The sequence below is a fragment of the Balaenoptera acutorostrata genome, chromosome 1, assembly GCF_949987535.1.
Source record: "Balaenoptera acutorostrata chromosome 1, mBalAcu1.1, whole genome shotgun sequence".
Classification (NCBI taxonomy): domain Eukaryota; kingdom Metazoa; phylum Chordata; class Mammalia; order Artiodactyla; family Balaenopteridae; genus Balaenoptera; species Balaenoptera acutorostrata.
The window spans coordinates 132,316,978-132,332,567 of record NC_080064.1 but is presented as its reverse complement, the minus strand read 5'-3'; the positions used below and the strand labels follow the sequence as shown (position 1 = coordinate 132,332,567).

At 42.5% G+C, this 15,590-nt stretch overlaps 1 protein-coding gene across 4 annotated transcripts in view; it reads right to left on the bottom strand.

The window, feature by feature from the left end:
• The window catches only part of DNM3 (dynamin 3), a 579,267-nt gene extending 577,362 nt beyond the window's left edge, over positions 1 to 1,905 (bottom strand). For all 4 annotated transcript variants that reach the window (XM_007165323.2, XM_007165324.2, XM_007165325.2 and 1 more), the window contains exon 1: positions 1,589 to 1,905. In XM_007165323.2, coding sequence (XP_007165385.1) covers positions 1,589 to 1,749 — 161 coding nt within the window. In that variant the 5' untranslated portion in view covers positions 1,750 to 1,905. The remainder of the gene's footprint in view (positions 1 to 1,588) is intronic.
• Between the last annotated feature and the right edge of the window lie 13,685 nt (positions 1,906 to 15,590).

Here is a 15,590-nt window from a genome sequence, read left to right as displayed (position 1 = left end):
TAAGTATGTGGCTGTTCTGTGTACATGTTTTAAATCACATATTCATCCATCACTTCACCATAAGTCTATGATGACGTAGGCAAAATGCTTTACCATCACTATTCTCATCACTCAAATTAATGATAAAACCAAGCAAAGTGATTAAGTGACTTAGTCAAAGATACCAGCCAACTGTCAGCAATTTTACTTTTTTTAGTTAGGTTTCTTAGCTTTCTAGTTCAACAGGAAAAACAAAAAACAAAAAAAACCCTAAGAGTATCATCTGAGAGAAAAGAATATACACTTTATGGATACTAGCATTCCCAAAGGAGATATGGGAATATCTAAATTTTACACATCACCAAACACTAACAAAAAGAGAAGAAAAAAACAAACAAAAAACAAAAAACAGGAACTTCCTGATCCCAAATAAGAAGAGTAAAGTACAATCTCTGTATTGTACCCTCTCTGGCCCACTCTCTCGGCCGTTGTACATTTCTACCTGGTTTACTGCTAGGAAACAGATTTCGGCTTTCATAATGCTTTCTAATGGGCTTTTCTTAGCAAATGTCTACACTGCTCAGGCAAGGCCGTTAAGGTAACTTAATCTCTCATGAATTGCTCAATGGAAAAAATGCTGATTCCCAATTTAAAAATTAATTCTTTAGCTTTTTCTGAATTAAGAGTAACTACGAAACCCGTAACTATAATTTAGATTCAGCGTGTTAACTTGATGGCTGGCAGGACAAATAAAAGCTTAGGGAACCGAAGATGATGCTGGGGGAGGGGGCGCAGAGAGAGTGCGAGAAAGATGCTCATCCCTTCCGAGATGATGCGGGAATGACATGGCACCTGGACAACACAAGTCCACGTCCACCACCACCACCCCTCAGAGTCTGTGCCTCGGTTTCTCTGACATATGCCTGGATCTGTGAATAGGCGCACACGCGAACACACCACCTTTTATTCTTCGACTTCTAGAGAGGAGAATGGTGGGGAAGCGTCGCGGGTTAAAGCCTCACCACAACAAACGATTTCTTTCTCCTCGCACCCCGCCTCCCCTGCTAGGGGCAGGCGACGACTGTCTCGAACAGTAGACAGCTGACAGGAGCCGAGAATCAGGGCGAGAAGGAAAGCATCTCCAAGGGGGGAGGGGGGGGAGGGGCGGGGAAATAAACCCCACAGCCTTGCCGAGAGCCTCCGGGAGGCTGACTAGAAAAGGAGGAGGATATTGAGCTGGGAAAACAGAGAGGGGGACTGCGAAGCTCCCGGGCGCGCGACGCACCCAGGCTGCCCGGGGCTGGCGCACATCGGGCGGGGGAAGTCGATGCCGGCGCGGACCCCCTCCCCCGACTCCCAGACCGGAGGACCAGGAGGAAATGGCTTTGTATAGCAGGATGAAAGGCAGACGGGGGGCCGCCAGGCGGGGAGGGACAGAGGATGCCCGGAGCCGGGACGACCCCGCCCGCCTCACAGACACCTCTGCTCTTCCCTGCGTTCCGCCGCAGCCCCTGGTCCAGCCTCGCGCTCCCGCCATCCACGCTCGAACGGCGCGGAGTGGGGTCGCCCCCACCCCCACCGCCCCACCCCCCGCGCCCTGCACGCTCACCTGCCCACGAAGTTCTCGAGCACCGAGCTCTTGCCGGCGCTCTGGCCGCCCACCACGGCGATCTGCGGCAGCTCCAGCAGACAGCTCTGTCCCAGCGAGGAGAAGGCGTCCTGCAGACGGTTCACCAGAGGGATCAGCTCCTCCATCTCCCGGTTCCCCATTGTGCCTGCGCCGCCGGCTGCCCGCTAGACCCTGCTAGTCTCTGCGACCTGGCGGGGAGCCGGGGCCGCGCAGCCCTCGCCGCCGCTGCCGCGCTCAGTTCAGTCAGCCGGGTCCAGTCAGACGTCGGATCCCGCCACCGTTCGGCCTCTAGTGCGCTCCTGACAGCAACGGCCCCAAAGCGCGCTTGCGCAGGCGAGCGGGGGCGTGGCCTGGCCCCGCGACCGCCCCGCCCGCGGCGCTCTGGGCGTCTGCTTTGCCCTAGTATTCCCAGCCTGACATCCCAGAGCGGCGCGCATGCACTGCCTCCCAGCTGCGGCCAGATGCCACCGCCTCTGTCGTCTGATTTCAAGGCTCAGGAGCAGAGTTACAGCACTTGGTCAGGGAATGGCATAAAATCAGCAGCAGCCGGCGGCACTGTTACCTTTCAGTAGCTACAAAGCCAAAGTCCAGTGGAAAGCCCTACCATCGGTAACAAGTCAGCACTGTCGCCAGCGGCAGCACCTCGGCTGCCTCCACCAGTGCACCGCCTCCAGAGTGCACCTCCCAGAAGGAAATCTCTCGTTCTCACGCCCCACTCCAGAACCCTGGCTCTTCCTGGGGTAGCCGGCCTTTTGGAGTCTAAATTCTTCGATCTGACATCCAGTTAAGGCCCTGCGTAGTCTGACCCTGCTTAATCGTTCAACTTTAACGGCTTGGTCCTCCTGGCCCCATCTAAGGAAAGGTGGAGTCCGTCGTGCTTACCACCCCCACCACTCCTCCTCTTCAGTCTACCAAGCGCATTCTGTCCTTTGCGACCCCTCATGCCATTTCTCCTCCTAATCTCCTTCTATAGGCTCTATCAATCAACATGCACTCTGCACCCATTCTCTTAAGTTTAGCAAACTGAGAAGAGACTGTACGTTGGGTCCTGTGCCTTGTGATGGCGACACAAAGGATAAATGCATGCTTCCCTTAGCCTCCTTAGAGGGATCCTCTTTTCAAATACTGATACTCCTCAGGATTTAATTCATGGACCTTTTCGTCTACCTGAGGACTTCCCGTGGCTTTAACTACACATAATGGCTAGGGACTACAGAATCTAAATAACTAGCCCACCTCTCTCTTCTGGGCCTTAGACTATATTCCCGTTGGTCCTAGACCTCACTGCCTGAATTAATTTATCCTCACTTCTGACTTAATTTATTCAAATCTGAACTCATCTTTTCTAGTCTCAACATTTAATGCTATAAATTTCCCTCTAACCATAAAAATACTTGTATAAAAATGTCCATTATAGGGCTTCCCTGGTGGCGCAGTGGTTGAGAATCTGCCTGCTAATGCAGGGGACACGGGTTCGAGCCCTGGTCTGGGAAGATCCCACATGCCACGGAGCAACTGGGCCCGTGAGCCACAATTGCTGAGCCTGCGCGTCTGGAGCCTGTGCCCCGCAACGGGAGGGGCCGCGATAGAGAAAGGCCCGCGCACCGCGATGAAGAGCGGTCCCCGCACCGCGATGAAGAGTGGCCCCCGCTTGCCGCAACTGGAGAAAGCCCTCGCACGAACCGAAGACCCAATACAGACAAAAATAATAAACAAATAAATAAATAAATAAATAAAAGAAAATCCTTTAAAAAAAAAAAAAAAACACAGTGGTAAATTAAAAATGAACGTTTTTAAAAAAAAAAAAAAATGTCCATTATAACCAAAAAACCAAGAACCGAAATGTCCATCAAAAGGTGAATGAATAAACAGGTGTGATATATGCATTCGGTGATAGATTCTCAGCAACAAAGAGGAGTGGATTCTGATACAGCAACAACTTAGTTGTATCTCAGATGCATTATGTTGAATGAAAGAAGCCAAAGTACGTATTGTATGATTCCACTTATGTGAAGTTCTGGAACAGGCAAAACTATTCTACAGTGACAGAAGTCAGAGCAGTGGTTCCCTTTGAGGGGTGGGGATTGACTGCTAGAGGCATGAGAGACTTGTGGAGGTGATGGAAACGTTCTATATCTTGATTTGAGTGTGAGTATACATTTACCAAAACTCATCAAACTAAACATTTAAGATCTGTGCATTTCACTGTAAATTATACTTCAACTTTAAAAAAAAAAAGAAGAAGAAGAGAAAGACAAAACAGAACACATCATCTTCTCCAAGGTAAGTGGGATGTCTGCTCAACAGACAGCAATGTCTGCTTTTTCTAAGAATCACTCCTCCATCTACCATATGGTTGAAACCAGAGCAGTCATGACAATAAAATGGCATTAGGGCAACTAACTGCCGTGACCACAGCCTGATGCACCAGGGGAACACTGACTCAAGCTGTTTCAATCAGAGCCCTTTCCAAGTACTACAGAATTCAGAGAGAGAAAGAGAGAACTATGGAACTATGGTTAGTAATGTTTCCATCTACAGAAGGGAGATGCAAAAGATGCTGGTCTTCAGAGAGAGAAAAATTTAAAAATACAGAAAGAGAGGAGCAGAGAGAAGTCCTAAGATACTTGTGTCCTCATTCTAGTTAATTTCTGAGGCTCAGCTACAAAGAGTCCCACCCAGTCCCAGTCCAGAATCTGGAAGTCATTCTAACTCCCTTTCTCTCTTTCTCCCTCATCCCCTACCTCAAGTTGGTTCCCAAATCATGCCCTTTCTACCTCCCTGGAACCCATCTCCTCCTCCTCATTTTTGCTGTCAGTGCCTCATTTTTACTGTGATTGGTTGAACAGCCACCTTCTATGCTTCCCATGTATAGGCACCCTGAATAGATCTTCACATTGCACTTGACATGTTGCATTGAGTCTCTAATTTACATCTTTCTCTTCCACTAACATAGTGGCAGAATAATGCCCCCCCCAAATTATGTCCACATTCTAATCCCTAGAACCTATGAACATCTTACCTGACATGGCAAATGAGACTTTACAGATGTGATTAAATTAAATAGCTTTGAATGGGGAGATTATGCTGGATTATCTGGATGGGCCCAGTTTAAGAAAAGAGAACCTTTACCAGCTATGTCAGAGGGAGACATGACTACAGAAGAGTAATTACAGAGATGCAACTTTGCTGGCTTTGAAGATGGAGAAAGCAGGGACCACAAGCCAAGGAATGCAGCCTCAAGGAGCTGGAAAAGGCAGGAAACAGATAATCCTTATCCCCGAGAGCCTCCAAAAGGACCACAGCCCTGCCAACACCTTGGTTTTAGCCCAGTGAGACTAGTGTTGGACTTTTAACCAACAGAACTGTAAGATAATAAATTTGTGTTGTTTTGAACCACTATGTTTGTGGTAATTTGTTATAGCAGCCATAGAAAGCTAATACAACTAATGACAAGCTCCTTGAAGGCAAGATCCATCTTTGTGATTCTCAATGCCTAGCACAGTGCTTGGCACCTAAGACGACCATAGTCTATTGCAGACAGACATAAACTATTACAACACAATGTAATAAGTGTTCTAAGGGTGCAATGGACTGAACTGTCTGCTCAAAATCCATATGTTGAAGCCCTAACCCCCAGTGTAGCTGTATTTGGAGTAAAGAAGTAAGTAAAATTAAATGAGGTCATAAGAGTGGAGCCTTGATCCAATAGGATTAGTGTCCTTCTAAGAGGAGACACTAGAGAGCTTGCTCTCTTTCTCTTTCTGCCATGTGAGGACACAGTGAGAAGACAGCCATCTACAAGCCAGGAAGAGGATCCTCACCAGGAACTGAATCAGTCAGCACCTTAATCTTGGACTTCCAACCTCCAGAATTTTGAGAAAATAAATTTCTGTTGTTTAAGCCACCCAGCCTATGGTATTTTGTTATGGCAGCCCAAGCTAAGACACAAGGTTTGTTTAAACGAACACGAGATGGAAATCTGAGAGTAACAGTTCTGTCTGGAGAGGGTCATGGAAGTTTCAGAGAAGAGGTGACTCTTGAGGTGAGCCTTAATGAGTCTGTCCTGCACTCGGCTATGTGCTGTGAGGAATATAAAAGATTCAGAAGCACTCATCCTTGCCTCGAGTATCTTGCACTCCACTCCAGGAGACAGTGCTACCATGCATTACAGAATGTATCATCCTTAGATAAATTTGAATTTCATGTGCACTGAAGCAATGCCTGTCATCTCGATTCTCTAGAACTTAGGAAAAGTCAGTCCCACCCACCTCCTTCAAGAAATCATCCTGAACTAGTCTTGTTAATTGCTTTCCTTCTTTACTTCCCATTTCCAGAATCAATCCTACAGTAACATGGAATCCAGACAAATTAAACACACAGAGACACACTTGACACCATTTGCTCATAAATTACTTTGGATAAAACAACTAACAAGGGAAAACTTGAAAGCAAAAAGCAGGGGGAAAATTTTGACAGGAAGACAACCTACAACTTTGAGAGCGAATACAAAGCTGAAAAGGGGAGCCTCGTCAGGCACCCCAGCTTCCTGACTGTATCACACGATCATCTCAGCCCTATTTCAACACCAGTAATTAATGCCAACTCTTGCTCTCTAACTATTACACTTGTTTCCACACCATCTTCCTAGCAAGGCAGAAGATTGCAAAGGTTAACAGCCTTTTTTAGGCATGGCTCTCTGGCTAAGAAATTAGAACTTTTTATAAACACTTCAGAGTTCTTATATTTAAATGAATGTTTTCCTTCAGGGTCATTTTGAGAAGCGACAAACTTACTGCAATACCTCCACACTTCATACAATATCAGAGGAACTCCTTTGAAATTGATGAACCTTACCCCAAAGTTCAAACTCAGTCACACATCGTTTTAGATGAACAGAATGTTATCCACATTGATCTCCTACCTCATTCATAGGACTTAGCACCAAATAACTTTTGGCTAATTTTAAGAATATATATCTATATACACAGGTATACACATATTATATGGATATATATATATATATATATATTTAAATATGCTACAGGCTTGAAGGAAAGCTCTAAGAGAGGAGTTAGAAAATTTTGAAGTGGTAAAAACATCCCTAGAAAAATGTTTAACCTCTCAAAGAACAGCACATACTTGAATATATGAATTCAAGAATTCATTTTTTTAAAACCAGTCAGATTACTGCAAAGTCATATTCCATATATTTCTCACAGTGCCTAGCTTGGTGGTCAATAAATATTTATGAAGCAGAACTGAATAAAAACTTAAGCAATGGGACTTTCCTGGCAGTCCAGTGGTTAAGACTTTGCCTTCCAGTACAGGGGGTGCGGGTTCGATCCCCCGTCAGGGAGCTAAGATCCCACATGCCTTAGGGGCCAAAGAACCAAAACATAAAACAGAAGCAATATTGTAACAAATTCAATACAAAATGTTTTTTAAATTGTCCACATCAAAAAATCTTTAAAAAAAACTTAAGCATTTGTCATGTTGTCCATTGTAAGCATCACTGCATAAACAATATTCTTACTCTGTGTACTATTTAAGACCTATTCAAGGCCTTCAGTTCTTTCTCTAAAGGTTATCTCGTGGATAGATTCTAGATCTTACTGCAAATCTTGTCTGTGGGCATCGTTTGAATTCTGTAAACCCTGTGAACATCCAATATAGATACACAGACTTTCAATACTGTAGCCATTGTAGTTGACACTTATGCCTCTCAGGGCTTCTCTCCTTTAGTCTGGGGTAGGGGGGAGGGTGGCGGTGAGAGGGCAAAGACTCCCAGTTTTATTGTCCATATTTTTCATCAGCTGTCATCAAGAAGCAAAATAACTCTGGAAGCAGCACTCTGTATGACTTCGGTCAATTTGAGATCCGACAGATGGAAACTCACCAGTAGTCTCATGGAAGCATGGATAAATCTACACTCATGCAGAGCAGAAATAACAGTAGGCAAGTGTAAAGTATTAAGAGAAAAGGGTTAAGGAGAACTCTCTATATCGCTTAAGTCTGATTTAGCAGCCAATTTGTGCTTCTTTCTATCAAGTAGGTATAACTGTGTTCTCCTGTAAACATAATCCATATATACTAAAGTTAGATATCACATAGGACTCCTTTTAAAGGTGAAGGTCCCTCTAATGCTTCTTAATTCTCATTTATTGAATTGTAAATCTCTCTCTGTATATATATGTATATACACACACACACATATATGTATATATATAGAATTATAATAAAATAATATCTATTTGGTAAGCTATAAATGGCCATTTAAAATGTTTATGAAGACTTTTTTTTTTTTTTTAATTATTTATTTATTTATTTATGGCTGTGTTGGGTCTTCGTTTCTGTGCGAGGGCTTTCTCTAGTTGCGGCAAGCGGGGGCCACTCTTCATCGCGGTGCGCGGGCCTCTCACTGTCACGGCCTCTCTTGCTGCGGAGCACAGGCTCCAGACGCGCAGGCTCAGCAATTGTGGCTCACGGGCCTAGTCGCTCCGCGGCATATGGGACCTTCCCAGACCAGGGCTCGAACCCGTGTCCCCTGCATTGGCAGGCAGATTCTCAACCACTGTGCCACCAGGGAAGCCCTATGAAGACTTTTTAATGACACAAAGAAATGCTAAGAATGAAATATTAAATTTAAAGAGCAGGGTACAAACTTTTATATAAAATATTACCATATCTACAGAAAAGGCCATGTCTAAGAAAGAGAACTGGAAAGAAATATACCCAGAAATTTAATGTTATTCCCTATGAGAAAGTATGGGGAAAAAATTACTGTCCTTTTCCTTTTATTTCTCAAATTTTCTACAATGAGCATGTATTACTCTTACAATTTAAAAAGATGAATAGGGACTTCCCTGGCGGCCCAGTGGTTAAGAATCCGCCTGCCAATGCAGGGAACACGGGTTCGATCCCTGGTCCAGGATGCCGAGGAGCAACTAAGCCCATGCGCCACAACTACTGAGCCTGCGCTCTAGAGCCCGAGAGGCACAACTACTGACGCCCAAGCGCCTACAGCCTGTGCTCCACAAGAAGAGAAGCCACCTCAATGAGAAGCCTCTGCACCGCGAGGAAGAGTAGCCCCCGCTCACCACAACTAGAGAAAGCCCGCGCACAGCAACGAAGACCCAACGCAGCCAAAAGCAAATTTTAAAAATGTTAAGAAGCGTTAAAAAAAATTAAAAGTTGAATAAATGCCATTTGATTGACCCATAATTGGTTTACATACACACCAGCTTATCAAAGACAAAAGTGTTGCATAATGTAAGGTTAAAAGACCTTTGCAAATAGAAGCAGGAGAGTCCCCAAAACTTTGCCACTCAATGGCAGTGGATAACTAGCTAACTATAACTAAGATTTTTAACTGGGAAATATTTCTGTCTGATTTAAACAGCAAAAATGTGAGATGCCCAGGCCACCATGATCATATGGACTATCATTAGCCAAGAGTTCACTCAGTACACAAAACGGCAGACTATTCACAGCTGTAGGAAAGTAGTTACATGTACTGAATTTTGTTTACTTAAAGCATAGGCCATAATCTATGGAATCAACAAGCCAGACATAGAATATTACATCTTATATGAATACATTTATTCTAGACAATCTGCATTGACAGAAGGCAGTCTGGAGCTGAGGATGGGGATGGGGGACTAAGGCACATGGAAACTATGTCTTGACTGTGGTGGTAGTTATGTAGTTGTATATGTTTGTCAATACTCATTAAACTGTACACTTAATATTATACTGCAATAAAAATAAATGGTCTCTGGCATTTATGCAATGGTAATACATGAAAATGGTAATAAAAAGTATGATAGTCTCAGTCTGGGGACAACCTAAGTAATAGTCAGCCACAATCCAAAATAAAAATATACCTAATCCCTTTCCCAAGAAGCTTGTAATGACTCTACAATTCTGCCAATGTAGAGTTATTCTTATGGGATCTCTGAGTATTATGTTAATGGGAAAACATCACTTGGAAAAGAGAAAAAATTACCTTAAGCCATTATCAACTATCTCTTAGAAAAGATTGCATTACAGCAGTGCCAGCTTAGAAAGGGGGGTCTGGGACTGGGGCAAGGGGACAAGAACGGGGAGGACCTCATACACACACCACAGTGAGAGTGCCCTAAGACAGCTTTGCCTGATTCACCGGGTCTCCTCTCTTTTATTTTACAGGAGAAGTATAAACCTCAGAAAAGTACATCCATGATCATACACTTGACACCCAACTGAACCCCCTCCCTCCTGGACCTTTGGCCAAAGACGGTGGTGACGAATAACACTGAGAGCTTTTGTTACTGCTTTATAGCCTCAAACCATTTTCACATCAGTTATTTCATTAGATCAACACAGTTACCTTTGAAGTAATAACTAACAGTCAGATAGCAACACCATTCCCTCTTCCATCAAGGAAACAGAAATTGGAGAGATTAGGTGGCTTGGCCAATGCCACACAGCTAAGAACTACCAGAGATGCTCTCTGATATGCTTCAAGGGGCCATACTTGGATCCCTGTGTGAAAACCTTGAACCCAGGAAAACATAGTACCTGCATTTGCCAACCTAATATTGAGATTGAAAAATACATGGTAAACTTATCTGTGGAATCTTAAAAGTGCAACAAACTAGTGAACATAACAAAAAAGAAGCAGACTCACAGACCTAGAGAACAAACTAGTGGTTACCAGTGGGGAGGAGGACAGGTGCAATATAGGAGGTGGGAAAATGGGAGGCCTAAACTACTGGGTATGTATTGTACAACACAGGGAATATAGGCAATATTTTGTAATAACTGTAAATGGAGTGTAACCTTTAAAATTGTATAAAAAATTTAAAAATAAATATTTTAAAATGCACAGTATTGTTTGTGAACAAAAGCAGGTTTTATCTTTACATAAATTATTTCAACTGCCGTGACCTTAAGTCAGCAGACTGGGATTCAAGTTCCTGCTGGCTGTGTGATTCACTCTCCTAGCCCTTAATTTCATCTATAAAATGGGTATATTAATGTCCATTCCTCTTAACGCACAGAACTGTTGTGAAATCAAATAATGAACACTAAAACATTCTAGAAACTGCACAGTACCAAATGACTATTAGACGTTTTATTTATAATTATCCAAACCTACACAGGGATTGTAATATGTTTTATTAATAACCAAAAGGTTTTTAATTAACTAATTTTTAAATGATTTATGAGATAAAGATCTATGCGAGAAAATATCTTCAAGAATCTTACTATTCATGGATCTCATCAATTTTAGGATTCTTTCATCTAGTAAATAAGAATTGTTGAAGAGTTCACTCTTAGGAAGAGCCCAGAAATAACCAAACAGAAAGTGTAGGTGAAAGTAACAGTTCACTAGGAATCAAGCGTGACAAAGTAATGGAAAGCAAAATGAGTTTTCACAAATAGGTAAGAACATCCAGGAAGCAGCGAGTTAAGAGGTGGCAAAAGTGAGCCAAGATTGACTTTGATGGAGCAATTACAATTAAGCTTAATTCCTTTACAACTTTTGTGTACTCCATGTATAGCTGAAAAGGGCTTAAAGTATTAATAGAATCAAGGTAGCCAATGACACAAGTATAATTTTCAGATTCTCAGTCAAAATTAGGCAAAGGAACCCAGTATCTCTGGAACCAAGGATCTCCAAAAATTCCCACTCCCTGCGGAAGCCTCCTTTTTACTTTCCTTGGTGACCGTTCAAGCAGGACTCCCACTCTACACTGTTTCCCTCAGCCTGTTGACCCTCCTCCCAGCTAGCACCCTCATTTGTCTTTGAAAAACATTTGCAGATCTAAGAATTAGTCCTGTATCAAGTCTGCCAAAGAGCAACTCATTGTGAGAAGTCAGTACCCTGAGGTCTCAGAGCTGAACCTGAAAAAAGCATCAAAACAGTAGACCCTTGATTTTACCACTTCACTATTCCATGCACCAGTCACTAGGATAAAATCTTCTCTGTGCAGCCCTATAAGACCTTCAAAAACTTCTCCTTTTAGAGTAGCTGGAGGAAATTTTTTTTCTCTTTTCTTCCATTCTCTCATACATTTTAGGAGTATAAATGCTGGCTGATATGTGCTGAGAGAATAGAAAGAAAATCACATAAAAGGTAATAGGCAGCTTTGACCCCATCTCCCTTTTATGCAATTTATTTCTTTTTATTGGTAAAAATTTCCAGAAAACACCTTATTGCTGAAGAAATATGTTCTGAAAAATAAAAATTCAACTGGGAAGACTGAATCCCAAACTCAGGGTACAATGCCTCTGATTCCATTAGGGCATGCTCTACTTATATCTTACTGCAGGACAGCAATGTTTCACACACACACTCACACTGAGAGAGTCCCTTCAGGCTGCTGACATCTGCAAAACAACAGCTCTGCCAAGGAGGCCATGGCAGCAGCAGGAAAACAATTATGCTTTCTGTGAATGAGTGTGCTTATGTTTCAGATGAGCCATTTATCACCTATACTAATACAATTTTTTTCTTTTTTCCTTCTTTTTCCTTTTAAAATCAATTTTCAACAGTGGCTAGTTAGAGAAGGATCTGGCTGCAGTGTTGGTGTTGGTCCTCCATCCACTGACACAATTTCTCTCACAATCCAAAGGGACTAGACACCGCAATGGAATGGAAAAATTTCCCATTGCCAAGTCTTTCATGCAACCGGGATGGGCTCTTCAAAGATTTTTCTGTCCTACCCAGATGTCTTGATCCAAACAGAACAAGAAAATCAGAGAGGTCTCTTTTAGGGCAATCAGTTAGAGAGTTGATGGACAGTTATGTCTAATCTTGCCTTGTTGGTTGAGGGCTCTTTTATTATCTGCTTCTCCTCTCTGTTCCAAAAGTTAGATCCATTTTAGACAGGAGAGAACTAGGACACATACTACCTGCTGCAGGCAGAGCCCTAGTTCATGGAAACAGTCAGAAGCAGACAAGGGAAAGAACTTTCTCATACTATCATTAATAATCTCTGCATTAAATATGGGGCCTAAAATCAAAACTACAATGAGGTATCACCTCACACCAGTTAGAATGGGCATCATCAGAAAATCTACGAACAACAAATGCTGGAGAGGGTGTGGAGAAAAGGGAACCCTCTTGCACTGTTGGTGGGAATGTAAATTGATACAGCCACTATGGAGAACAATATGGAGGTTCCTTAAAAAACTAAAAATAGAATTACCATATGACCCAGCAATCCCACTACTGGGCATATACCCAGAGAAAACCATAATTCAAAAAGACACATGCACCCGAATGTTCATTGCAGCACTATTTACAATAGCCAGGTCATGGAAGCAACCTCAATGCCCATCAACAGACGAATGGATATAGAAGATGTGGTACATATATACAATGGAATATTACTCAGCCATAAAAAGGAACGAAATTGAGTCATTTGTTGAGACGTGGATGGATCTAGAGACTGTCATACAGAGTGAAGTAAGTCAGAAAGAGAAAAACAAATATCGTATATTAACACATGTATGTGGAACCTAGAAAAATGGTACAGATGAGCCGGTTTGCAGGGCAGAAGTTGAGACACAGATGTAGAAAACAGACATATGGACACCAAGGGGGGAAAACTGCGATGGGGTGGGGATGGTGGTGTGCTGAATTGGGCGATTGGGATTGACATGTATACACTGATGTGTAAAAAACTGATGACTAATAAGAACCTGCAGTATAAAAAAACAAACAAAACAACTAATACTAAACTTTCATTGGGTTATTTGTATGGAAATATGTTAATATAAATGTTTCAGACATTACATGAAATTTCTAAAAATCTTATATGTTCTGGTATAATGTTATAAGTCATAATCCTAGTTATTACTTTAAAATGTATATCTCAGAAATAAATAAACAAACAAACAAATAAATAAATAAATAAATAAATAAATATGGGGCCTATGTTATTTTCATCAGTCTGGTCATCTCTCCTATCTCCATCTCCCCCCTACTGCTGAACCCCCTCCACTGTGCCCTCTGCACCCCACAGTCTATTAGCAGTAAAATCTCTTCTATCCTCAACTTTTCTCCAAAGTTACTAACAGAAACCTGGTTCTTCCTTGAGGACCCTGTCTGCAGACTACTGGAGTAGTCTCCAGTGGTAGCTGTTGTCTCCTTCATGTGTCCTAAATTCTTAGGACTAAAAGTGAGGTAGGTATACTCTGTGCTCCTCATTGCTGTTTCTAAATCATTCTCTTTCCCTTTCCCTAAAATTTTCCAGTTTTGAATCTATATCTCAGTATATTATCACCCCCCACCTTGCTGTAGACATCTACCAACTTCTTGGTCGTTCTCCCTCATGTTTCAAGGCCACTGCCACTGCCACTCTAACAACATGCTTGTCTTAATTCTTAGTAATTTCAGTTCCATGTTGATGATACTTTCAACACTGTTCTCTTTGTTCTTCCATCCTCCCTCCTCCAATGATTTCTCTACCCTATCTCAGTCCATCTCCCCTGGGCCAACCCCTCGTCCTTGTCACCAAAATCTACAGTCACCCATAATCACAGATTCAAACATCCCACAGTCGGACCTCCATCCACTTCTCTTTCCAGGTCACTCTCTATAGTGTCTACCTGCAATAATCTGTCAGCCCCACTAGGGCCTACAATCAATTAATTCTACCATCTGTTCCCTGTTCCTCACCCCATCATGTCCTCACTTCCCTCATCCTGTTTAAATGCTGTGATTTGTCATTATAAACACTGTCTTACTTATACCCTCCACCCTCTTGCTTCTCTCTCAATTTATAACACATAGCAAAACCCAGCCCTGGGAAAATCCAACTCTCCTGCTATTCTGTGCCTGCACCTGAGAAGCAGAATGTGGCTAGAAAAAAAAAAGCACCATTATGTTGACAAGGAACCACCTTAAGTTAATATCGTTGAACCTCAAATAGACCTGGCAATCCTACTGTCTTTCCATAGTCCATTCACTCTCTCACTCTCCTAGATGACAACTTCATATTTTCTCCTTTCTCCTCACACCTCCAGGTCTCTTCTCACCCTCATTCTCAAATGATGAATTATATACTATTTCTCGGCCATATATTCTGCCTTCCCTAGTTGTTGTTTTTTTTTTTTTTTAATAGATGGACTATTGAAACTCCTAAGACAGAATCTTCACATACACACTAGATTCTACTCTTTTATTCAGTTACAACGATTCTCTCTTCTTTACTGCATCATTAATTTCTCTATTGGATCATTCCATCAGCATATAATTATTTTTTTCTTACCTATTTCAGTTAGTGGCAGCTCCCTCCTTCCACTTGTGTACACCAAAAAAAACATGGTCATTCTTGACTTCTTTCTCTCACACCATATAATCAGTCCATCAAGAAATCCTACTGGCTCTACCTTCAAAATAGATCTAGAACCTGACGATTTCTCACCGTCTTTGCTGTTACACCCTGGCCTAAGCCACCACCATCTAGTACCTAGATTATTACGACAGCTTCCTCTCTGGCCTCCTTACTTCTATCCTGACCCTCCTACTAACTATTCCCAATGCAGCAGCTAAAGTGATGCTTTTAAACATAAATCCCATCATGTCACCCCTTTAGTCAAAAACCTCTCCACTCGTTTCCCATCTTACTCAGACGAAAAGACCCTTTGTTACTGATCCCCCATTCCCATCCCGCTTCCCCTCTGCCTTTATCTCCAACTATCCCCTTCACCCACTTTGCTACAGCCACAGACTTCCTGGCTGCTCCTTGAAAACACCCAAAACATTCCTTTGTTGGGGGTTTTTCACTTGCTCTTCCCTCTGCTTGAAACACTCTTAATTCAAATGGTCCCGAGGCTCATCCTCTCACTTCTTTCTAAGTCTGCGCTCAAATGTTACTTTACCTGACCATTGCACCTAAAATTGTACTCCCTCACAAATTCTATTCTCCTTTCCTCTTTTATTTTTCTCCATCGCATGTATCTTCTAATATCCTACATAATTAAC